General features: G+C 37.2%; 1 protein-coding gene across 1 annotated transcript in view; it reads left to right on the forward strand.

Annotated features, from left to right (window-relative positions):
- HIKESHI (heat shock protein nuclear import factor hikeshi) overlaps positions 1-16,199 on the forward strand; it is a 39,740-nt gene extending 23,541 nt beyond the window's left edge. The window contains exons 3-5 of the mRNA XM_086384718.1: positions 6,049-6,200; positions 14,898-15,016; positions 15,972-16,199. Of these exons, the coding sequence (XP_086240844.1) occupies positions 6,049-6,200; positions 14,898-15,016; positions 15,972-16,026 (326 nt within the window). The 3' untranslated portion in view covers positions 16,027-16,199. The remainder of the gene's footprint in view (positions 1-6,048; positions 6,201-14,897; positions 15,017-15,971) is intronic.
- Positions 16,200-27,348: the final 11,149 nt, after the last annotated feature.

Genomic DNA, 27,348 nt, shown 5'->3' on the forward strand with positions numbered 1-27,348 from the left:
CAAGCACATCAAAGGCCTACCTCCATCCAAAGGAGGTGATGTATATATAGTGGGATTGGAAGGGAGTCCTCTATTACGAGCTTCTTCAGGAAAACCAAACGATTAATTCCAATGAGTACTGCTCCCAGTTAGAACAACTGAAAACAACACTGGATGGAAAGTGTATGGAATCTGTCAACAGAGGATGCATAATCTTCCATCAGGATAATAAGACCTCGTATTTTTTTGTTGACCAGGCAAAAACTGTTACAGCTTGGCTGGGAAGTTCTGGTTTATCCACCGTGTTCACAGACATTGCTCCTTCAGATTTCCATCTTTTTCTGTCTTTACAAAATTCTCTTAATGGAAAAAATTTCAATCCCCCCCCCCCCCCGAAAGACTGTAAAAGGCATCTGGAATAGTTCCTTGCTCAAAAAGATAAAAAATTTCAGGAAGATGGAATTATGAAGTTGCCGGAAAAATGGTGGAAGGTACTGGGACAAAACAGTGAATACATGGTTCAATAAAGCTCTTGGTGAAAATGAAAAATATATCTTCTATGTTTACTTAAAAACCTAAAGGAATTTTTTTGCCAATGCAATGCAAAGATGATGAGAAGATAATAAATGTAGAAATGAAAAGTTAATTGGATTATTCTAAATGTTCATAAATCTAAAAATGACAGTGATTTGAAAATTAAAAATCAGAGAAGGTGGCTGTTCTTCAACAAATTATGAGCCATTAAAAATTTCAAGTATTGCACTTTGACAGTACAACTACTAGAAGTAATGATAAGCTTGAACCTAACAGAGGTGTGTTTAAAGTCAGGAGTCAGGTTTATAAATGGACATATTCCACATTTATTAGTGACACTTGATGAACAGTTGTATTCAAAGAATGTGGCTCATTTTGTTTTATTGTAACTTAAATACCAGGCACATGTGGGAAATCTGGAGTGTGTATTTGAGTTTGCTGTGCTTTGTTACTCATTGAAAATTCCAATAAAGTTGTTTTTTACTCTCTATTCTTCCAAACATTTTTTGTGAAATGACTTAAAATGTATATATTTTTAAAAAGAGTCAATTAGATCCAGATGGTAAATGATGATGACTGCTTTTCCTTGTATACTAACAGTAAAACACTGGTTTCCTATATGATTTCTCCTCTTGAGTTATGCCTTGTTAGGTTAGTGAGGAGAATACTTTGAGAAACAGCCTTAAAAGATTTGTTGCTGCTTTTACTGTTGGAATGTTACTGAGGACTTTATGCAATGTATTTTTTTTTGAAGACCAGATGTTTTACTTTCCCTGCTGTTTTTGCTTTTTAACTTTTTATTATAAGACTCAGTGTCACTGATCATGTTTTTCTTTTGACTTTGGCTATCATGAATTCATACACAGAATTAAGCACTCACTATTAGTTTGTATTTTATGTTCCAATGTTCTTCCCAGTATTTTATTTTATGGTTTGCAAACAAGAACTTTTGTACTTGGGGGGTATCAACTACTGTGTCAAACCCATTTTGAGAATAAAATCGACTAAAGGAATGGCTTAATTGCACAGTAGATTTCTTTGAAAATATTGATTAAAGATTATTGAAGACTTGGAGTTTTATTTTCCCCCCCTTACATTGTCTTGGTTCCAGAGAGCTTTAAAATGAAAAAGTCAGAATATTTCCTTGGCCCCAGTTTTTACAGTGGATCGTAGACAGCTTTACTTAGGACCCCACTCATTTGTCAAGAGCTTGTATATGATAAGAGATGGAGATTAGAGGTGACAAGGCTTTCTGCTTGGGCACATCACTCCCTGGGTGATTATAACTATGGCAAGTGTATTGAGTCATTTTCCTGAGCCTGATACACAGACAAATAGCAGTGCATTTTCTGGACTTAGCATGATTCTCATCTTAAAACAGTTAAAATGATGGAGAAGGGGATTCCAAAATCATCCCTCCATAAAAGCAACAACACCAATAACAACAAAAAACTGGAAGAAACTCTTAGAATCAACTTTTTCAGTCCCCTGGAAACTGAAACTAACCAAAGGCTTGTCACAACCAGAGGGACGTTTATTAAGAAAAAACACCAAATCTCTGTGAGAACAATAAGCTTTGTGGTGTTTTAATCCACCCTGATCTCAATGCTTTTTCCTCTGCTCAGTGGTAGCCTTGAAAGTAACAGACCATGTTCTTGGTACTGATACCAGAAGGAGCAGAATGGATGTCATTCACAATTAATTGTAATTACTTAGTTATGTGATTCTTTGAAAGGCAGAATCAAAAGGTTTGCCTTTATGTTGTTAAACTTGGAACTCTTCCACTGCTAGAATGATTTCTTGTAAGGGTTTGTCAAAAATGTTTACAGGTAAATGTAATATTTGCATATATATTACAAATATTTACAGGTCATTGATGCCTGAGGGAGTGTCAACAGTTGGGGCAAACATCAGACTAATCAAGAAGTTTGGAAGGGAAGGCTGTGAATAAGATACTTAGGAAACAAGGGCTTTGAAATTCTCTGACCTGGGAATTCCTAGGAATCTAAATGACCACATGGGTGTCCAGGGCTATGCACATGCTTGGGAAAGATCTAAGAAGGTCCTAAGGTCTCACTGCTGGCTGACCTTGAAGGCATGAGTTTAGAAGCCATGTCTCAACACGTGGGGCCCACCTGCAAAACATTGGGAGAATTTGGTTCCAGGCTTCTAAGGCAATCTCTTCCCATTCACTAGCTGATCATTAAGCTAATAAGGGACTTTAGTAGTCACAATGATAAAAAAGACTTTATAGTATTAGTTCAGAAAAATCATTAAACAAGGAAACAGCTACAACAAAATGGCAATAAACCTTAAGAAGGAGTGAAACATCTAATTGCTAGAGTTGTCGATTATTCAATGTCTGGTTTTCAACAAAAAGCTATGAAGCATACAAGAAGCTAGCCCCTTTCACAGAAGAAATGACTAGAAACTACCTAGGAAATAGAGACATTGGACGTAATAGTCAAAGACTTTAAGGAAACTTCTCAGACATGCTCAGAGAGCTAAAGGAAATCAGGAGAATGATATATCATCAAACAAGAAGTAAAAATTGAAAAAAATTTTAAAGGAAGTAAAATAAACTATGGAGTGTAAAAGTACAGTAATGGAAATGAAAAATTGACTAGAGGGTTTTAGTAGCAGATTTGAGTAGGCCCCCCAAAATCAGTGAATTTGAAAATAGGTAAAATATCAGTTTTGAAGAGCTGAAAGAAGAATGAAAAATGAACAGAGCTTTAGAGACCTGTGAGACACCGTCAAGCATGTCAGTGTTGGGAGTCCCTGAGGAGGAGGAGAGAAGGGGTGGAAAGAATATTTGAAGAAATATTGCCCTAAAACAGATTTGAGGAAGGCTTTAATCTACACTTAAGTAGCTCAACAAACTCAAGTAGGCTTAACTTTAGGACATGTTAAACTGACTAGAGAAGCAACTCATCATATACGGAGGTCCTTATTAAGTTACAGCTGATTTCTCATCAGAAACATTGAGTCCAGAGGAGTAGGCTGACATATTACAAGTACTGAAAAAAGGTCAATTGAGAATTCTGTAGCCATCAGAAATGAAGGCGAAATAAAGATATTCCCAGATAAACAAATTGAGAGAATCATGACTAGAGGACTAACCCTACAGGAAATGCTAAAGGGGGTCCTTCAAGCTGAAATGAGACCTGAGACATAAATCAGATACATATTAAGTAAAAACACAGGTAAAGGTAACTAACTACACAGATAATTATAGAAGTCAGTATTAATACATACTTTGTAACTCTGCTCTTCCTGTTTGATAGAAAAGACAGTGACATAAATCATTGTCTGCTTATTGATATAGTGGGCTTCTCTGGTACCTCTGGTAAAGAACCTACCTGCCAGTGCAGGAGAATGCGGATTCAATGCATGGGTTGGGAAGATCCCCTGGAGAAGGAAATGACGACCCACTCCAGTATTCTTGCCTGGGAAATCTCATGGATGGAGGAGCCTGATGGGCTGTAGTCCATGGGGTCACAAAAGAGTTGGACATGACTTAACTAACACCACCACAACATAGTCATACTATGTATGAAGATATAATTAGTGACAATAAACAACATAAGGAAGAGAAGCAGTTACATAGGAGTGAAGTTTTTGTATACTGAATTTTGTATACTGAAATTAAACTATTTTGTATACTGAAATTTAAATTTTGTATACTGAAACTGATATTAATCCAAATTAGAGTTGTTATAAATTAAGATGTTAATTGTAATTGTAGTGCAATCATTTAAAGAATATAATAAAAATTATAAGTTAAAATGGTATACTGGCAAATATCTATTTAACACAAAATTCAACTCTCCAACTAAAAGGCATAGATTTACAGAATGGATTAAAAGACATGATTCAGCTGTTGATTCAGAGAGAGAAATGGGTTGGAAGTAAAGGATGAAAAAATATATATGCAAACCGAAATCAAAAAGGGTCAGTCTTTCAAAAAGATGAAACAGTTGCAAACTTGTGTGCACCTAAAAGAGCCTCAGAATATATAAATCAGATATTGACAGAGTGGAAAAGAGAAATAATCAGTTCAGCAGTAATTGAGAACGTCAGTACCTTACTTTAAATATGGACAGAACAGCTAGACAGATCATCAAAGAAATTGAAGACTTGAACAACACTATAAACTTGATTAGATGTAGCAGAACATTCTGTTCAATAGCAGCAGAACAGGCATGCTCAAGTGCCCATGGAACATTTCCTTGACACATTAGGCCACAAAACAAATCTTAGTATATTTTAAAAGATTGCGGAGTATGTTTTCAGACTACATCGATGGAAATAACAGAAGTAAACCTGGAAAATGTACAAATATGAGGAAATTAAGAAAAATAAAATACTGAAAATATCTTCAACCAGTCGCATTTAGTGAAGTGTGTGTATGTATTTTTAAAGCACAGAAACATGGTTGCAAGTTTTTATATTCACATACCTGAAAATTTAAGAAGAGATTTGATACTTTGAGTGAGTGTTCTGGTTATTAGGAATGCGTGTTGTCCCAGATTTTCGTTCTGTAGTATTAGTTTAGACATTTTATAGTCCTGTTAAAAGAGCAGATAAACCACTAATCTATTCATTGTATTTTTTTCTTCTCTCATGATTGTTTTATATGGACTAATAAAACTGACCTATATTTTTTCATGTTTAAGTTAGCTGACACTTAGAGGATCAGGTATATCAAATACACTCTGTTTTATGTATTTATGATATATTATATATATATACACACTTATAAATGATAATATTGTAAAGTGGAAAATTATTATTTTCTGAATAAGTTGCAAATTTTTTTATTGCCTATTTGATAATAGATCCTCAGGTGTTGAGTGGGGGAGAGTCATGACATGTAGTAAAATATGCCATGTCGTTGTTGATAATGGCAGTTGAGAGCTCTTTGTATAATAATCAGAAAATATTAAAACTAATTCTAAAAATCTTTTAAGATATCCTTTCGTCACAGCATTGAGAATTTTTTATCTAATTCTCATTTATTTTTGTCTTACTCTCAATTTCCATTTCTAGCTGTAATAATTTTATAAGTTTTTAGAAAAATAAAAGCTATTTTTCTGGTGGGGAAAATCTCAGTTTTCTTAATATGGTAAGAACTAGGCATCCTTTTGGGCTTCCCTGGTGGCTCGAATGGTAAAGAATTTGCCTGCAGTGTAGGAGACCCAGGTTCTATTCTTAGGTGGAGAAGATCTCTTGAAGGAGGGCATGGCAACCCATTCCAGTATTCTTGCCTGGAGGATACCATGGACAGAGGAGCCTGGTGTTGGTCTACGATCCATGGGGTTACAAAGAGTCGGATACAACTGAACAACTAACACACACACACTCACAAACACACACACAGGCATCCTTTTACATTTATCTGAGAAAAGACAAACTTTCAGGTGACAGAACTTCTTAGTGCATATAAATCAGCGGTTCTTTACATCTTTAGGAAGGAATTTATATATGTACAAGTTAAGTTTGAAACATGTGGCACATGTTAATTTCTTTCAGGAGAAGGAAGCCAACACCCGTTTGGAACCATGAATATTGTCCGAACTCCATCTGTTGCTCAGATTGGGATTTCAGTGGAATTGTTGGACAGTCTGGCTCAGCAGACTCCTGTGGGTAATGCTGCTGTGTCCTCAGTTGACTCATTCACTCAGGTAATGGAATGCACCTTTCATTTTCTAAAATAGTTTACAAAATCACATTCTGTACTTCATAAAACAGCCTGTGGTAGAATTCATGTAAAAATGAAGGTAAACACATATGACATAAATTACTGGCTTCCATGAATATTTTCAGTTTGTCTCCTTTCTATATAGGTATTTTAAAATTCATAAATGCTTTGATGATACTTATTTTTTACAGTGATAAAATAGCTCAAAGTGATTTTTTTTAATGAGTTTAAATATTAACTTTTCCCCCCGTTTCCTCTCACAATTAATATGCTAGGCTGTGGGTATACAGTTTTGAACCTGATAATAAGCAAGATTCTGGTCCTCATGTTGCTTAAAATCACATAATTTCATAAGGGTTGACTTTTAATCTATAAGGCAAAGGCCCGAAAGGGAGAATGATTGAGGCAGAGTTACAGCTAATACGAAGGCCCAGTGGTAGAAGTCTGTTATGTTTGAAAAATAAAGTGAAACTTTGTGGCTGGAGTAGAGTGAGCAAGGGAGAGAGATGGGAGATGAAGTTGGAGATTATGGGGAAACCGCTCCCCCATAATGAGATTCCATATATGAAATCTCATTGGCTTTTGTAGGGACTTTGGCTTAAGTTCTTTTTGGAGGACAAAACATAAAGTTTTGAGCAGGGGAGTAATATCATCTAACTTAACATTTTTAAAGGATCACTTTTGCATCTTTGGAGAGAAACTGTAATGAGGCAAAGATGGAAGGAGAAAGAGCGGTTAAGAGTCTCTTGTGAAAATCTCAGAGTTTAATGGGGGAGTACAAATGGAGGTGGTGAAAAGTAGTTGATATCTCTTATTGAGATAATTTGAATATGGAGCCAATGCTGTCTCACAGTGTAAATCACATGTAAAGTCTGAGATAGAGACATCAACTATGGCTCTAAGGATGCTGGTTCCAGGAGCTGGAACACAGGAATGTTGTGCAAAGAACAAGTATGCGCTGGGAGTGGAATCAAGAGTTGAGTTTTGGTTGTACTGTGTTTGGGATGCCTATTAGATAGATAGCTGGAGGTGGCAGGTTCATGAGATAAAAATTTGGGTGCCCTCAGTGTAGAGGTGGTATTTAAAGTTGTAGAGGAAATGTGATCACTGAGAAATAACTATAAACAGAAAAATTGGCCGGTGACAGAGCTTGAGGCCATTTCAAAGTTGAGATGCTTAAGAGATCAGGAGGAATAAAAGGAAAGGAACACCCAAAGTAGGAAGAAATCCCCCAAAATGGTATTTTGGAAGAGAAGTACTTTTTTTTTTACCTCTTTAAATTATTAAGATATGATAGCACATTTACAGAAGACTTGGAAAATACAAATAACAAAGTTACATATATTTCTACTATATATTACAGTTATTTTTTTTAAGTAGATAAAAGATTTTTAGTTGGGGTTTCAATATCAAACTCAAAACTTAGTAGAATGAATATACAGAGAAGTAGAAGGATACAGTAGACCTGAAAAACACGATGAACCAATTCAACATAAGATATATACAATTTTCAAGACTGGTTTTTAAGAAGGAAGAAGTGATCAGTGGTATTGACTGCTTACGGATGAAGTAAATGAAGGCTAAGAATTAACTATTGGACTTGGCAAGGTAGAAGTCATTAAAGACTTTGACAAGAATTCACAGAGGTGGAAAGGGAGTTTGGAGTGAGGTTGAGTGACTTGGAGAAGAGGAAATGGAGATAGTGACCGTAGATGACTCTTGGTGAGTGTTGTTACAGAGGACAGCAGATGGGTGGTCTGGTTGCTTGAGGGCTGTGGGGACAAGGAAATTTTTTTTTTTTTCTGTTTTTAATAGGAGATACTATATCATGTTTGACAGCAGTAAAGCATTTGTGAGAGAAAAATTGATGATGCAGGAGAGTGGGGAGACTTGTGAAAGTGGTATCCCTGAGTAGGAAGTAGACTGTATTAGGAAGTAATAGAAAGGATAACGGACAATGTTTACAGTATGAAAAGAGAGCCGCAGCAGGTTAGTAAGCGAGCTGAAGAGAACTTGTGCAGGTTCTCTCTCGACTCCTTCTCTAGTGAAATAGGAAGCAAGATCATCAGCTAAGATTGAGGGGAAAGGAAATACTGGAAATGTAAACCAGAGGCTTCCCTGATGGCTCAGATGGTGAAAAATCCACCTGCAATGTCAGAGATCTGGCTTCAATCCCTGGGTTGGGAAGATCTCCTGGAGGAGGGCATGGAAACCCACTCCACTACAGTCTAAACCAAAAGGATTGTTAAATAAGTCCTCTAGGAGAGGAGGAGCATGAATGGACTAGGGAAACCTCTGGGCTTGCTGGACAGCATACTTTTAAGAACTGTGGCTGTGAATTTAAGAGCCAGCTTGTCATGCACTCTCTGGACAATGGGCCAGATTAAGAATGACAGAGTCTGGGTTTTAAAATTTTTGTCAGTAATTTAAAAATAAACTGTGCTGAAAAAAGCAAGTTATGAAGCAATACTCAGCAGTTATTCCATATAAATTGTATGTGAAAAATGTCTGGAAAATATATGCCAAAGTGATGTTATCCCTGGAGAGGGGCAGGAAGACATTTTAACTCTATAATAAATTATTTGACCTTTTTATTAAACGTAGGTATTTTTATGAAATATTTTAATATAAAGAAAACTACATCCCACAGATATTTATTGTGTACATTTTGTGTGCCAGGCATTTTTAAAGAACAAATAGATAAAAACAGGTATCAAAATAAAATAGTACCTGACCTTGTAGGGCTCACTTTATAGTGGGGCATATTTGAAGACTTCCATGTATCTTCCTCAGAGAAGGCAATGGCACCCCACTCCAGTACTCTTGCTTGGAAAATCCCATGGATGGAGGAGCCTATTAGGCTGCAATCCATGGGGTTGCTAAAAGTCGGACACGACTGAGCAACTTCCCTTTCACTTTTCACTTTCATGCATTGGAGAAGGAAATGGCAACCCACTCCAGTGTTCTTGCCTGGGGAATCCCAGGGACGGGGGAGCCTGGTGGGCTGCCGTCTATGGGGTCGCACAGAGTCAGACACTACTGAAGTGACTTAGCATAGCATTAGCATGTATCTTCCTGGGCTTCCCTAATGGCTCAAAAGGTAAAGAATCTGCCTGCAATGCAGCAGACCCAGGTTCTTTACCTGGGTTGGGAAGATCCCCTGGAGAAGGAAATGGCCACCCACTCCAGTATTCTTGCCTTGGAAATCCCATGGACAGAGGAGCTTGGCGGGCTACAGTCCATGGGATCGCAGTCCGCCTAAGGGCTCACATGGCTCACACATGCACACAGTCTTCCACTTAAATTTAACTGATACGTTTTGCTATATTTTATACTAGTTAAAAAATTATATAAAGTGTTACAATCCACTGCTCTCTGCTTCTCTTTTTCTCTGTCCAAGTAGCTACTCTTCTAACTTTATGTATCCTATTTCAGTACTTAAAAAAATTTTTTTTCACAAAATATGTATAGTACAATTGTATGTAATTTATGCCTTTAGTTGTTCTTACTTGATTTTAGTTTTTATCAGTAGCACATGATTGAAAAAGTCAGTTTTACATGCAAAACAGCTGTTCTCTATTGTACCTCTTAATATTCTGCTCTTACTCTGCTCCTCAGCAGCAGTCACTTTCAATGTCCCACTTTTTTCTCCCTCTTCTTGTATTTACGTCCATGTGTCAGAAGAAAGTTGTTGAGTCTTTATTGATTTATTTGTTATAGGTATTTTCCATTGCCTTATCGGTACATAACATGATTTAAGGGCTTCCCTGGTAGCTCAGATGGCAAAGAATCCTCCTGCAATGCAGGAGACCTGGGTTTGATCCCTGGATTGGGAAAATCCCCTGGAGAAGGGAATGGCAACCCATTCCAGTATTCCTGCCTGGAGAATCCCAGGGACAGAGGAGCCTGGTTGTCTACAGTCCGTGGGGTCGCAGAGTCGGACACAACTGAGTGACTGAGGATAAGCACAAGCCCAACATGGTTTAGCTCTCTTAATCTTCTGCTCCCCAGCATATACAGGTATCTTTTCTCCCCTCCTTTCCAATATAGATCTTCAGGATTCCAAATTTTCAGTATTATGACCTGGTAAATATTTTTCAGAGCTGAGCCATGTATTATGAGTTTATGGTTATATTTCTTGTTCTATAAAACTTTTTATTTTTCTTGGTTAATAAATTCCTCATTTTTTCGTTTGCATGGATTTCTGTGTTTCCATTAATAATTTATGCCCAAACTCTTCCAAGTATAAATTCCCTTATCTTTATATATATTTATAGCAATTTAAAATTTGTCTTGGAAACGTTCCTCTTGGAACTCTTTATTTTAAAGCAAATACATCTTTATGCAGAGAAAGCCTTTGACAAAATTCAACACCCATTTATGATAAAAACTCTCCAGAAAGCAGGAATAGAAGGAACATACCTCAACATAATAAAAGCTGTATATGACAAACCCACAGCAAACATTATCCTCAATGGTGAAAAATTGAAAGCATTTCCTCTAAAGTCAGGAACAAGACAAGGGTGCCCACTTTCACCGTTACTATTCAACATAGTTTTGGAAGTTTTGGCCACAGCAATCAGAGCAGAAAAAGAAATAAAAGGAATCCAAATTGGAAAAGAAGAAGTAAAACTCTCACTATTTGCAGATGACATGATCCTCTACATAGAAAACCCTAAAGACTCCACCAGAAAATTACTAGAACTAATCAATGATTATAGTAAAGTTGCAGGATATAAAATCAACACACAGAAATCCCTTGCATTCCTATACACTAATAATGAGAAAACAGAAAGAGAAATTAAGGAAACAATTCCATTCACCATTGCAATGAAAAGAATAAAATACTTAGGAATATATCTACCTAAAGAAACTAAAGACCTATATATAGAAAACTATAAAACACTGGTGAAAGAAATCAAAGAGGACACTAATAGATGGAGAAATATACCATGTTCATGGATTGGAAGAATCAATATAGTGAAAATGAGTATACTACCCAAAGCAATTTATAGATTCAATGCAATCCCTATCAAGCTACCAACAGTATTCTTCACAGAGCTAGAACAAATAATTTCACAATTTGTATGGAAATACAAAAAACCTCGAATAGCCAAAGCGATCTTGAGAAAGAAAAATGGAACAAGAGGAATCAACCTACCTGACTTCAGGCTCTACTACAAAGCCACAGTTATCAAGACAGTATGGTACTGGCACAAAGACAGAAATATAGATCAATGGAACAAAATAGAAAGCCCAGAGAGAAATCCACGCACATATGGACACCTTATCTTTGACAAAGGAGGCAAGAATATACAATGGATTAAAGACAGTCTCTTTAACAAGTGGTGCTGGGAAATCTGGTCAACCACTTGTAAAAGAATGAAGCTAGAACACTTTCTAACACCATATACAAAAATAAACTCAAAATGGATTAAAGATCTCAACGTAAGACCAGAAACTATAAAACTCCTAGAGGAGAACATAGGCAAAACACTCTCTGACATACATCACAGCAGGATCCTCTATGACCCACCTCCCAGAATATTGGAAATAAAAGCAAAAATAAACAAATGGGACCTAATTAACCTTAAAAGCTTCTGCACATCAAAGGAAACTATTAGCAAGGTGAAAAGACAGCCTTCAGAATGGGAGAAAATAATAGCAAATGAAGCAACTGACAAACAACTAATCTCAAAAATATACAAGCAACTCCTACAGCTCAACTCTAGAAAAATAAATGACCCAATCAAAAAATGGGCCAAAGATCTAAATAGACATTTCTCCAAAGAAGACATACAGATGGCTAACAAACACATGAAAAGATGCTCAACATCACTCATTATCAGAGAAATGCAAATCAAAACCACTATGAGATACCATTTCACACCAGTCAGAATGGCTGCGATCCAAAAGTCTACAAATAATAAATGCTGGAGAGGGTGTGGAGAAAAGGGAACCCTCTTACACTGTTGGTGGGAATGCAAACTAGTACAGCTACTATGGAGAACAGTGTGGAGATTCCTTAAAAAACTGGAAATAGAACTGCCTTATGATCCAGCAATCCCACTGCTGGGCATACACACTGAGGAAACCAGAAGGGAAAGAGACACGTGTACCCCAATGTTCATCGCAGCACTGCTTATAATAGCCAGGACATGGAAACAACCTAGATGCCCATCAGCAGATGAATGGATAAGAAAGCTGTGGTACATATACACAATGGAGTATTACTCAGCCATTAAAAAGAATACATTTGAATCAGTTCTAATGAGGTGGATGAAACTGGAGCCTATTATACAGAGTGAAGTAAGCCAGAAGGACAAACACCAATACAGTATACTAACGCATATATATGGAATTTAGAAAGATGGTAATGATAACCCTGTATACGAGACAGCAAAAGAGACACTGATGTATAGAACAGGCTTATGGACTCTGTGGGAGAGGGAGAGGGTGGGAAGATTTGGGAGAATGGCATTGAAACATGTGAAATGTCATGTATGAAACGAGATGCCAGTCCAGGTTCAATGCACGATGCTGGATGCTTGGGGCTGGTGCACTGGGACGACCCAGAGGGATGATACGGGGAGGGAGGAGGGTTCAGGATGGGGAACACATGAAAATAATAATAATAATAATAATAATTCCCAAAAGTTTTACAATAAAATATCAGAATGTTAAAAAAAAATAAAAAAATAAAAATAAAAATAAATTACACACTAAAAAAAAAAAAAAAATAAAATAAAAGCAAAAAAAAAATAAAGCAAATACATCTTTAAAATTTTTTTGTATTTATTCATCTTGGACTGTGCTGGATCTTTGTTGCTGAGCAGGCTTTTCTGTAGTTGCAGCTCGTGGGCTTCTTACTGTGGCGGCCTCTCGTTGCGGAGCACAGGCTCTAGGGCTTGCAGGTTTCAGTAGTTGCAGACTGTGGGCTCAGTTGCCGCGTAGTTGCTCTGCGGCATGCGGCATCTTCCCGGATCAGGGATTGAACCCGTGTCTCCTGCACTGGCAGGTGGACTCTTTACTACTGAACCAGGGAAGCCCAGTCCCTATTTTTAAATTAATTAATTTGACTGTGTCTGGTCTTAGTTGTGGCCTATGGGATCTTCCTTGCAACCTGTGGGATCTCCTGCTGAGACTTGCAGGCTCAGTAGTTGTGGTTCGTGGGCTTAATTGCTTGGCATTGGGATCTTAGTTTCCCGGCCAGGGATTGAACCTGTGTCTCTTGCATTGCAAGGTGGATTCCTCACCACTGGACCTCCAGGGAAGTCCCCACATACATTTTTTTTTTAATTGAGTAATAGCATCTTTGTGGTATGTCATGTGTCACACATACTTATGTTTGTTTCTGGGCTCTCCATTTTATTCCAGTTAATTTGCCTGTCCCTTTGCCGGTTATATCTGGTAGGCCAAGACCCTCCTCCTAATCATCAAAACAGGCCTGAGTATTTTTCATAATAATTTTAGCATCAGCTTGTCAAGTGCCATGAAATATCTTGTTGGAATGTAGTTGAAAATGACGTTGGATTTATAGGTTTAATGTGCCTTTATTACATTATGTCTTCCCATTCATGAACACATGATGTCTTTCCACTCAATGTGGTAAAAAAAAGTCCTTTCATTGGTTTTCTTTCTTGTCTGTAAATACACTCTTACAATATTTCCCACAAATATCTTACTGTCAGCTTGTCTTAGCATTTCCTGTAGGTTTCTTACAGACTTTCTGTCATGAGTTGGCTCTTCTTAAAGTTACATTTAAAAATTTTTGTTGCTTGTGTGGAGGGTTGCTGTTGGTTTTATTTCTCTTGATACTGAACTTTTAGTCCATGCTCTTACTGAAGTCTCATATTAGTTCAAGTGCCTTAACAGAGTCTCTTGGGTTAAATTATCTCTATATTATTAAATAAAAAACCGTGTTAACATGTTTCTTCTCATGTAGAAAAGAGACAGCAAGAATCTTCATGGCTAGTTTTGTGTTTCTGAGAAAGTGATGTTCGGAAGATTATTTTTGAGTGAATAAAAGGTATTATTATTGTTAGTAGTTCATTAATTTTGGGTTTAGTGCTTAAACCCATTTGATGCTCAAGAAATGTAAATCCATGTGCTTCTGGCTTCTACCAAGGAGACCTGGAGGGTGGTAATGGATTTGCCCATTTGAGGGTCAGTGAGAGCAAACAGGCCAGGAGATAGAAGTGGAATAGTATCGTCTTTGTAATTGATGGCAAGTAACCAGTTGCTGCTTTTTTATACTTTTAAAAAATTTTTCTGGGAAGAAAAAGACTTTTTAAATACGGTTACTATTTTGGATGAGGAAACGGGTTGATTTGACCAGGGTGGTATTTGAGGAGAAGGGAATCTCCAGAGGTGGAGATAAAAGAAGATATTTTGAAGGAAAAAATTTTCTTTTTTTTTTAAATAAAATGAATTTGGTAGAAACTTAAAAATAGTTGAAAGTCATAGAAATTCTTTGAGATATAAAGATAGTACTAAAGGCAGATGGTTACGCTTTTGTGCCCTAATGTCATTTTATGACTTCCCTTAGTGGTCAGCATTAGACTTAGAACTCTTAGTTCTTAAACCAAGTGACTGCAACAACATTTCAATTAGAGTTTAGTATTTTAAAATATTTTGGTATTTAATACAACCCATTAATCTATTTATTATTAATTTTTAGTTCACACAAAAGATGCTGGACAACTTCTACAATTTTGCTTCATCATTTGCTGTCTCTCAGGCCCAGATGACACCAAGTCCATCTGAAATGTTCATTCCAGCAAATGTGGTTCTGAAATGGTATGGGGCATTAAGTAGCTCTCATATTAAGGCTTTGAGTAACCATATATATATTTTGCTTGTGAATGTATTTCTTATTTGATGTTTAAATATTTTCTTTTATAGTGGATATCAGCCTACATTAATATTTGCATGCCATTAAATAGTATGTACTTAGAGTTCAGATTAGGAACAATTTCTGCCCCAAATAATATTCTGTTATATAGTAGCCATCTTGGGTTTTTATAGACAAGGAAATACAGTTGCTTATGTTTTAGGGACCACAATTAAGGTCTGTATCTTATATATATATATATTATATATATATATATATATGCTTGAATTTTAAGTACCATATATGAGGCTTGAAATATCAATGAAAACTTTTTTTCCTAAATTTAGAAAGTCTTGATCTAAAATAAACATATATAAGACATCAGAGTGGTTTATACTGTACCCTGTACATGAATGATTAATAAATCTGTTTCTCCAGCTTTTCTCTGTTTCTCTTCTATAGATGTTTCTTTTCACTTTGAATATCCCGGTGTTAGGGAGGTACATAAGGAGACTGTTGAAAAGTGGTAGCATGGTGTAGCATGGACTGGTCTGGAATGTATTAGATTTGAGCTTTGTTATCATGTAGCTATGTGACCTTGAGCAAATCACTCATCTGTGAAATGAAGGTGGGGGAGTTAGATTTCATTTTTTCTTAGGTCACTTCTAGCTCTCAGATTTGCTGAAGATAATAAAATGTATTATGATGTGTGCTTTGTGATTACAGCCAGTTAAATCACTATGCTTGCTGTCTTCTTATACATTAATAATTAAGCTCCCAAATTAACTTTTTAACTTTCTAGGTTCTTAATCTTGGCTTTTTAGAAGTGACATGTAAAGTTATATGCTTTTTGATGAGTTATTTGTCAGGTTATGAAAGATTCTAATTAAATTTCTTATAAAGATGTTTTTTCTTTTGTAGGTATGAAAACTTTCAAAGACGACTAGCACAGAACCCTCTCTTTTGGAAAACATAATTTGAATAAAATAATTTTTAATGGATTCTGAAATTTGTCGTGTTTTGAAGATAATGACTGTTTGAAAGCATGAAGTCAAAAGGATCAATGAAGCCTAAGTTTAAAAACTGCTTAGTAACTATGAAGTTTAATTAAGATCTTTATAAAAAATTAAAAACATTAAAAAATGAAAACATGTTCATCATTAATGACTCTTTTCCCTTAAGCTTAAAATATTCAAGAGGTAAAACATTTTGTTTGGGCTATGATTCATGTTTTACTTAAAAAATAAAGCATATTCACAATAGTGTACCAAATGCATTGCATTTATAATCTTTCATTTATATTTACAGTGGAATTTGCTAGAATAATGAAAATCAAACATATCAAAATTTGGAGATTTTTGGAAAAACATATCCATTATACATTTTTACATATGGAGAAATTATTTTCAGTTAGTATTTCTCAAAATTGTTTTTTCAGGGGAGTTCCCTGGCAGTTCAGTGGTTAGTACTAGGAGCCTTCACTTCTGTGGCCTGGAGTTCAATCCCTGGTCTGGGAACTAAGATCTTATAAGCCTCATGGTGCAGCCAAAAACAAAGTTTTCAGTTAACAAATTGGTTGTCACTTTTTATATCAGCAAATTCATACATTTTAAACAAAATTCCCATAATTATTGTTCAGGTTAGTATTGATAATGTTGTTAGGCACTTTTGTATAGAATATAGGATTTATTACTTTTATGAGACACAAAAGCCTTTGTGTCTCATTCAGAGGAAGACCTTTGACTTATACTGGTGATTCCCATTGACCAAATACCACCAGGATCTCACCTGTCTGGTGATCTTTTTAGAGATATAACAGTAAGTATTAACTAAATACAAACTATCCCTTGGCTTGCCAAGAGGACATAGACTATGTGATTGTCTATGACAGCCCTGGGTAGTGTATTTAAACTGGTTTGTTGGGCTTCCACAGCAGAGCATTAGGCAAAACTTGGATTACTTTTCTGATTGTATTGTTCTTGCTGTTGGAGTAGGTAGTCATACCCAGTTTGGGTGTAGTGTTGTTATTTGCTCAGTTGTGTCCAATTCTTTGCGACCCCATGGACAGTAGCCTTTGTTCATGGGATTCTCCAGGCAGGAATACCGGAGTGGGTTGCCATTTCCTTCTCCACGGGATCTTCCCAACCCAAGGATCAAACCCAGATCTCCCACATTGCAGGCAGATTCTTACACCATCTGAGTCATCAGGGAAGCCCCAAAAGAATACTGGTGTGGGTTGCCATTTCCTCTTCCAGGAGATCTTCCCAACCGAGGGATCAAACCTGTGTCTCGTGTCTCCTGCATTGGCAGGTAAATTGTTTACCTGTAAGAGGTGGGCAAAAGCCTGGTATTGATGTTGCAATTCCTGGTGAGTTACAGATAATACCAGAAATATATTATCATAACGAGTAAGGCAATAATTGTTCCTTGAGGTGGACATATTCTTGGTGGAGCTTAGTTCCTGCACAGAAGTCTGGAAAATCCTGGAGAAAATGACCAGTACGGTGAGAATAAGTCCAGCGTTCGTTCCTGGTGTGCTTAGTTTAGCAGATAGTGCTGTGATGATTACAGCAGAAGTACTTTGTTGACTTGGAGTACAGTTTTTGCAATAGTGAAAATTGGGGCTAATACTACGAGGAAAGTTCAAATTCTAAGAAGGGGCCTTTGGGAGGAAATTGGTCTCAGGAGTTTAAAGGAACAGCTATTAAATCTTTCACAGTGGAATTTGACAGGTTTAGAGTCAAATTCCAAAGTAAAAGATTTAATAACTGTTCCTTTAAACTCCCAAGGAGACCAGTTTCCTCTGAAAAGTCCCTCCTGCCATGTGAGGATATATGGAGATGTCTGTGACCTGGAAGAGGGTCCTCAGCTGACCATGTTGGCACAATGATCACGGTCTTCCAGCCTCCAGCACAGTAAGGAACAAATTTCTGTTGATTACATGGTGTTGAGTCTGTGGTTATTTTGTTGTAGCAGCTTGAAGGAAGAAAGACACATTGAAACATTTTATTCATTTTTACTTACACACAGTTTAATATAGGAAAGCTGAACTCTTGATTTGTCAGTTTTTTTGTTTGATTTTTAAAAAGAGCTTTTAGAATAGTTATGAATTATTGAAAATTTGTAGAGTGCCACACAAACTTAATTTTGCCTATTACTGTTTTTTCCATAAAGCAACCAGAGTTTAGGTAAGAAAAACAACATTATTTTTATGCTTCAATATGGGAAAGGGAAAATCATAAGAGAGTTGTCAGAGGAGACAAGATACGAACTTGAGTTAAAAATATCCAAAGGCAAGAAATAGTCTAAGCCAATATCTATATCGGTTTACAGGGAAAAATAGTAATATCATTTACCATCTGTGCCCAATGGATCCATTTTTTAAAATGCGTGTAAGTCACTGAATAATTTACTGAATAAAAAATTTTAAAAGATAGCAAGGGGCTTTATTAGAATTTTAAATAGTTAGAAAATAGCAAACTCAAATATGTGTTTCATATTTTCATGCTTTGCTGATAACAGTGCCTGATGAACTATGGACGGAGGTTCGTGACATTGTACAGGAGACAGGGATCAAGACTATCTCCAAGAAAAAGAAATGCAAAAAAGGAAAATGGCTGTCTGAGGAGGCCTTACAAATAGCTGTAAAGAGAAGTGAAAAGCAAAGCAGAAAAGGAAAGATAAACCCTTTTGAATGCAGAGTTCCAAAGAACAGCAAGGAGAGATAACAAAGCCTTCCTCAGTGATCAATGCAAAGAAATAGAGGAAAACAGTAGAATGGGAAAGACTGGAGATTTCACCAAGAAAATTCGAGATACCAACGGAAAATTTCATGCAAAGATGAGCTCAATAAAGAACAGAAATGATATGGACCTGACAGAAACAGAAGATATTAACAAGAGGTGGCAAGAATACATAGAAGAACTGTACAAAAAAGATCTTCATGACCCAGATAATCATAATGGTGGGATCACTCCCCTACAGCCAGACATCCTGGAATGTGAAGCCAAGTGGGCCTTAGGAAGCATCACTACGAACAAAGCTAGTGGAGGTGATGGAATTCCAGTTCAGCTATTTCAAATTCTAAAAGATGATGCTGTGAAAATGCTGCACTCAGTATGTCAGCAAATTTGGAAAACTCAGCAGTGGCCACAGGACTGGAAAAGGTCAGCTTTCATTCCAATCCCAAAGAAAGGCAATGCCAAGGAATGCTCAGACTACCACACAATTGCACTCTTCTCACACACTAGTAAAGCTCAAAATTCTCCAAGCCACATTTCAGCAATACGTGAACCGTGAACTTCCAGATATTCAAGCTGGATTTAGAAAAGGCAGGAGAAACCAGAGATGAAATTGCCAACATCCACTGGATCATCGAAAAAGTAAGAAAGTTCCAGAAAAACATCTTTTTCTGCTGTATTGACTGCCAAAGCCTTTGACTATGTGAATCACAATAGACTATGGAAAATTCTGAAAGAGATGGGAATACCAGACCACCTGACCTGCCTCTTGAGAAATCGGTATTCAGGTCAGGAAGCAACAGTTAGAACTGGACATGGAACGATAGACTGGTTCCAAATAGGAAAAGGAGTATGTCAAGGCTGTATATTGTCACCCTGCTTATTTAGCTTACATGCAGAATACATCATGAGAAACACTGGGCTGGATGAAGCACAAGCGGGAATCAAGATTGCTGGGAGAAATATCAATAACCTCAGATATGCAGATGACACCACCCTTAGGGCAGAAGATGAAGAACTAAAGAGCCTCTTGAAAGTGAAAGAGGAGAGTGAAGAAGTTGGCTTAAAGCTCAACATTCAGAAAACAAAGATCATGGCATCCAGTCCCATCACTTCATGGGAAATAGATGGGGAACAGTGGCTGACTTTATTTTTTGGGCTCCCAAATCACTGCAGATGGTGACTGTAGCCATGAAATTAAAAGACACTTACTCCTTGGAAGGAAAGTTATGACCAACGTAGACAGCATATTAAAAAGCAGAGACATTACTTTGCTAACAAAGGTCCATCTAGTTAAGGCTATGGTTTTTCCAGTAGGCATGTATGTATGTAAGAGTTGGACTATGAAGAAAGCAGAGCACCAAAGAATTGATGCTTTTGAACTGTGGTGTTGGAGAAGACTTTTGAGAGTCCCTTGGACTGCAAGGAGATCAGTCCTGGGTGTTCACTGGAAAGAGTGATGTTGAAACTGAAACTCCAGTACTTTGGCCACCTGATGGGAAGAGCTGACTCATTTGAAAAGACCCTGATGCTGGGAAAGGTTGAGGGCAGGAGGAGAAGGGGACGACAGAGGATGAGATGGTTGGATGGCATCATCGACTCAATGGAATGGGTTTGGGTAAACTCCGGGAGTTGGTGATGGACAGGGAGGCCTGGTGTGCTGCAATTCATGGGGTTGCAAAGAGTCGGACATGACTGAGCAACTGAACTGAACTGTACCCAATAAAGGCATTGTCTTCTGAATTTAACTAGCTGTACATGAGTTGTCATGTATGAACCTGGAGCATATCCATCTTGTAAATGCACATTCTAGATTTCAGGTATAGATCTAATAGGTTCTACTTTACTACCATCTGGTTTTGCATCATCAAAATGCAATACATGAAGTATTAATTGAAAACTGACAGTAATTTTGTTGGAGAATGGCTGTCTTTGTAGCTCCATAGTTGAGAGAGATTTTCATTTTTAGACTTACGGATTTATTGGAATGATAAAATATTGCTCATTTTTGCATTTTCTATATAACCTTTTTGTGTATACTTGATTTCAACATTTGCCTCCTTAAAAACCTTAATATATAATTCTCATAACATCAGATTCACTGAAAAGTGTATAATTCAATGTTTCTTTTAATATATTAATGGTATTGTGCAACCATGATCATTATCTAATTTTAGAACATTTTCATCTCCCCCAAAGAAACTCCATGACCATTAGTGGTTAATCTCCAGCTTCCAGGATCCCCAGTGCTGTAAGCAACTATGAATCTACTTTCTTTCATCATGGATTTGCCTTTTCTGAACATTTTATGTAAATGGAATCGTGTAGTGTGTGGTCTTTAGTGACTTATTTCCTCTAGCTAGCATAGTTTTTCAGAATTCATCCATATTATAGCATGTTTCAGAGCTTTATTCTTTCTTATTGTTGATAATATTACATTGTATGATTATACCACATTTTGTCCATATGTCAGGTGGCATTTGGGTTATTTCCGGTTTTTGGTGATTATGAGTAATGTTCATGTAAATATTCATGTATAATTGTTATGTGGATATTTGCTTTCAGTTACCTAAAAGAGGAATTACTGAGTTCTATGGTAACTATGTTTAACTTTTTGAAGAATTGCTAAAGTGTTTTCCAAAGCTTTTATTATACTTTGCCGTAAGCAGTATATATGTATTTGTGCTTAGTTGCTCAGTTATGTCTGACTCTTTGCAACTCCATGGACTGTAGCCCACCAGGCTCCTCTGTCTGTGGGATTCTCAGGCAGGAATACTGGAGTGGGTAGCCATTCCCTTCTCCAGGGGATCTTCCCAACCCAGGAATTGAACCGGGATCTCCTGCATTGCAGGCAGCTGAGTTGTCAGGGAAGCCCCACTGAGTTACATGGTAACTATGTTTAACTTTATAAAGAATTGCTAAACTGTTTCCCAAAGCTTTTATTATACTTTCTCATGAGCAGTATATGAAGATTTCAATATCTCCATGTCCTTGACAACACTAATTATTGTGTCTTTTGACTGTAACCATTCTAATGGATGTGAAGTGATATCTCCTGTTTGATTTGCAGTTTTCTAACCCACCCCAGTACTCTTGCCTGGAAAATCCCATGGGTGGAGGAGCCTGGTAGGCTGTAGTCCATGGGGTCGCTAAGAGTCAGACATGACTGAGCGACTTCACTTTCACTTTTCACTTTCATGCATTGGAGAAGGAAATGGTAACCCACTCCAGTGTTCTTGCCTGGAGAATCCCAGGGACGGGGGAGCCTGGTAGTAAAATTATATTTTCTACTTATCCAGGATTATCAATTAATACTCTTTTTTTAAAAAAAAAATTTATATTCCTTTATTTGGCTGCACTGGGTCTTCCTTGCAGTATGTGGGATCTAGTTCCCCAATCAGGGATCAAACCCAGGCCCCCTGTATTGGAGGCAAGGAGTCTTAGCTCCTGGATCACCAGGGAAATCCCTATACTTATTAATATTCTTAAAGATAACTAAGGCTCTGGAAATTAAAAATTAGGCTGATGCAGGAAGTCTTAATGGAACCATAAGAACTCCACAAATTTAATCTCTCTCAAAAGATACTTATTATAACCATTCCATTTTGTTAAGCACAATTTTAGATTTTTGTAGTAATAATTTGTGGAAAACAGTGTTAACCCATAAAACCTATACAAGATATTTAGAAACTTTAAGACATGGGGGAAAAAAAAAAACACCCTAGTCTTGTACAAACTTGAATATTTTTACATTGTGATAAGGGAAAAAAGTGACATTAATTAACTCTAATTTGTGTAAAATTATCTGTGTTCAGGTGTATTTAATGAAGTTTTTCTTTTTTTTTTAATTTATTTTTTTTTAATTTTATTTAATTTTTTAAACTTTACATAATTGTATTAGTTTTGCCAAATATCAAAATGAATCCACCACAGGTATACATTTGTTCCCCCTCCTGAACCCTCCTCCCTCCTCCCTCCCCATACCATCCCTCTGGGTTGTCCCAGTGCACTAGCCCCAAGCATCCAGTATCGTGCATTGAACCTGGACTGGCATCTCGTTTCATACATGATATTTTACATGTTTCAATGCCATTCTCTCAAATCTTCCACCCTCTCCCTCTCCCACAGAGTCCGTAAGACTGTTCTATACATCAGTGTCTCTTTTGCTGTCTCGTACACAGGGTTATTGTTACCATCTTTCTAAATTCCATATATATGCGTTAGCATACTGTATTGGTGTTTTTCCTTCTGGCTTACTTCACTCTGTATAATAGGCTCCAGTTTCATCCACCTCATTAGAACTGATTCATATGTATTCTTTTTAATGGCTGAGTAATACTCCATTGTGTATATGTACCACTGCTTTCTTATCCATTCATCTGCTGATGGGCATCTAGGTTGCTTCCATGTCCTGGCTATTATAAGCAGTGCTGCGATGAACATTGGGGTACACGTGTCTCTTTCCCTTCTGGTTTCCTCAGTGTGTATGCCCAGCAGTGGGATTGCTGGGTCATAAGGCAGTTCTATTTCCAGTTTTTTAAGGAATCTCCACACTGTTCTCCATAGTGGCTGTACTAGTTTGCATTCCCACCAACAGTGTAAGAGGGTTCCCTTTTCTCCACACCCTCTCCAGCATTTATTATTTGTAGACTTTTGGATCGCAGCCATTCTGACTGGCGTGAAATGGTACCTCATAGTCGTCTTGATTTGCATTTCTCTGATAATGAGTGATGTTGAGCATCTTTTCATGTGTTTGTTAGCCATCTGTATGTCTTCTTTGGAGAAATGTCTGTTTAGCTCTTTGGCCTATTTTTTGTTTGGGTCATTTATTTTTCTGGAGTTGAGCTGTAGGAGTTGCTTGTATATTTTTGAGATTAGTTGTTTGTCAGTTGCTTCATTTGCTATTATTTTCTCCCATTCTGAAGGCTGTCTTTTCGCCTTGCTAATAGTTTCCTTTGATGTGCAGAAGCTTTTAAGGTTAATTAGGTCCCATTTGTTTATTTTTGCTTTTGTTTCCAATATTCTGGGAGGTGGGTCATAGAGGATCCCGCTGTGATGTATGTCAGAGAGTGTTTTGCCTATGTTCTCCTCTAGGAATTTTATAGTTTCTGGTCTTACGTTTAGATCTTTAATCCATCTTGAGTTTATTTTTGTGTATGGTGTTAGAAAGTGTTCTAGTTTCATTCTTTTACAAGTGATTGACCAGATTTCCCAGCTCCACTTGTCCATTGTATATTCTTGCCTCCTTTGTCAAAGATAAGGTGTCCATATGTGTGTGGATTTATCTCTGGGCTTTCTATTTTGTTCCATTGATCTATGTTTCTGTCTTTGTGCCAGTACCATACTGTCTTGATAACTGTGGCTTTGTAGTAGAGTCTGAAGTCAGGTAGTTTTGGCCACAGCAATCAGAGCAGAAAAAGAAATAAAAGGAATCCAAATTGGAAAAGAAGTAAAACTCTCACTATTTGCAGATGACATGATCCTCTACATAGAAAACCCTAAAGACTCCACCAGAAAATTACTAGAACTAATCAATGACTATAGTAAAGTTGCAGGATATAAAATCAACACACAGAAATCCCTTGCATTCCTATACACTAATAATGAGAAAACAGAAAGAGAAATTAAGCAAACAATTCCATTCACCATTGCAACGGAAAGAATAAAATACTTGGGAATATATCTACCTAAAGAAACTAAAGACCTATATATAGAAAACTATAAAACACTGGTGAAAGAAATCAAAGAGGACACTAATAGATGGAGAAGTTTTTCTTTAATACAATTTATTAACCTGCATACATAAATCAAATTTAAAAGACTTTAAATTACATTTAAAAGTTCTGAATGCCTTGATTTTATTCTTGTAATTATTTGCTTAACTAATAGCAGTTAAAATGTTTTCCTGCTACGTTTGAAGCAGAAATATTTTCCTTAGAAGAGCCAAAAATGTAAAGGATTAGAAGGCTCTCCCCTTCCCTTTGGAGTTTCTTGAATTATTTCTTGAGATTTATGTGAACATATCATACAAACCAATCAGAACAGGAGCTCCTGTAGATTTTAAGAGTCCTTGTCATCTGGTTCATTCCTCTTTTGGTTTTTAATGTACTCCTTAAATGAGCAAGTTTCCCGAAGTTGCCACTTGTAATCCTAAATTGGCTTTGGTGAAATTGTCATAGAGAAAGGTATGCGCAGACTGAGAAGATGGAAGAGTTCTGTTAGCAGTTCTGTTTCTTTTGAAATGAACCATAGGACAAACAGTTCATTTAGGTTAAAAGGGAAAGTACTGCTTTTGTGAGTCTCTGGTCATTACTCAGCAGTTTCCTAGTCCCTCGACAGGGAGAATATAAAGAGAATATCTTTCCCAGAGCCAGTTTTTCACACACAGACAAGACTGAAGTGTATTGATTTGTGATCTTAAAAAGGTCAAAGTTTGAAAAGTTTGCCCAAATGATGCCAAGTTATCAAGACCTTGTGAACTTACCGGTTCTTGGAAAGAAGCTTGGAGGACAGGTTTAATGGGTCTGTAGCTGTCTTATGTTCTGTGAACTTCTTTAGACATGTAGCAGTTCTGTAGACAATAGACAGGCAAGACGGCTCACAGTAAATCAAAGATTTGGCAGACCTTCACCAGGGGCTTCCCTGGTATCTCAGCTGGTAAAGAATCTGCCTGCAATGCAGGTGATCCTGGTTCGATTCCTGGGTCAGGAAGACCCCCTGGAGAAGGGATAGGCTACCTATTCCAGTATTCTTGGGCTTCCCTTGTAGCTTAGCTGATAAAGAATCCGCCTGCGATGTGAGAGACCTGGGTTTGATCCCTAGGTTGGGAAGATCCCCTGGAGAAGGGAACAGTTACCCACTCCAGTATTCTGGCCTGGAGAATTCCATGGACTGCATAGTCCACGCGGTTGCAAAGAGTTGGACACAACTTGAGCGACTTTAACTTTTCACCAGGGAAAAAGAGTATATATTTAGTCTGATAGGCCAAGAGTCTCAGGGGAATTTATTCCTAGGACAAACCCAAAATCCATCACTGGAGAACTCGTTGAAACCATTGAATTCAATTTTAGCACAAGGGTGACGCTTAGCGGGAAATGAAAGGGGTTTCAGAAGTGCACATTCCCATCCAGTTGAGGGTCTAGGATGGAGTAGCAAGGATCCCAGTGGGATCTAAACTTACTAAGCTCTGCAACTCACTGGCAACCCACTCCAGTACTCTCGCCTGGAAAATTCCATGGACGGAGGAGCCTGGTAGGCTGCAGTCCATGGGGTCACTAAGAGTCAGACACGACTGAGTGACTTCACTTTTCACTTTCATGCATTGGAGAAGGAAATGGCAACCCACTCCAGTGTTCTTGCCTGGAGAATCCCAGGGATGGGGGAGCCTGATGGGCTGCCGTCTATGGGGTCGCACAGAGTCGGACACGACTGATTCGACTTAGCAGCAGCAGCAGCAGCAGCAGCCGCAGGAGCACACCCTTATTCAAAGTTCTGCTGCAGCAAAGGAGAATGTAAACTGAGGCAACAAGGGGACTTCTCTAATGGGAGGGGCTTTGGGAGCCAGAGCTAGTCTTGGATCATCTAGGCAGGGATACACTGTTGGAAGTCAGTGGTCTTTAAAACACATAAACCTGAGTGTGGTTAATGTTGGACCAGTTTGTTTGGTCTCACCAGACCCTTAGACTATAAGGGTCTGCATTAATTTAAGATGGTTTGTTTTGTATGTTAAGTTTCAATGTATATTAAGTCTGTATCTGCAAGTCACGGGTAAGTTGGAGTTTCTGTTTCAGTTCTCAGTACTTTAAGAAAATACCCACAGTTTAAAAAGAAAATCTTTATAAACTACTACATTTATTGCCTAAGTTAGAGTGGTGGTCTTTAGTTTCTATATTTTGGGCTTCTTTTTTTGTTGAGTATTAGTTTAATTTTTTAGTTAGCTCTTAATAATACATCAGGTCATGGAATTATGAGCAGTTTGTGACATTTAAGGATATCTCCTTTCACTTTATTTATTAAAATGTTTTCATAAGCCATGTATGATTTACTAGAAATTGCATAGAGCTGATAGAAGGGTTTTTTTTTTTTAATTGAGTTTCTTTTGGTTTAATAAGTACACTTTTCCCTTAACAGGTTCTATTTTTCTTAAATAAATTTTTATTGAAGCTAGCTCATACCAATTTCAAGATGAGTTTTTCCTTTGATCATTATGATAGTGATCATGTGTTAAATCTAGACTGAGCATGTGAAATTTTTAGGGCTTATGCACTTTATTCATCTTCTTTACTGGTTTTCTAGCCCACATTCATGGAAATTGAGAGAAGGACTACTATTCAGCAGTGGCTGTGTTTAAAATAGGCTTGTAGAAGTATGCTGGCAGAATTGTAGTGACTGCTGCTTGCCAATTTCTGTTTGATTTAAAAGACCCTTCAAATACTTACATGTTGAAACCAGCCTAATCTCTTTAATTAGTTTTTGAGAAAACCTCAAAAAGTTATCCTTCACAATTGTACACTGTATTGCATCCTTTTCCATTCAGCATTAGAAGGAATCAAAAAAAA

The sequence above is a fragment of the Bos grunniens genome, chromosome 29, assembly GCF_055505025.1.
Source record: "Bos grunniens cultivar Pamir isolate PY7600 chromosome 29, Bosgru_T2T1.0, whole genome shotgun sequence".
Classification (NCBI taxonomy): domain Eukaryota; kingdom Metazoa; phylum Chordata; class Mammalia; order Artiodactyla; family Bovidae; genus Bos; species Bos grunniens.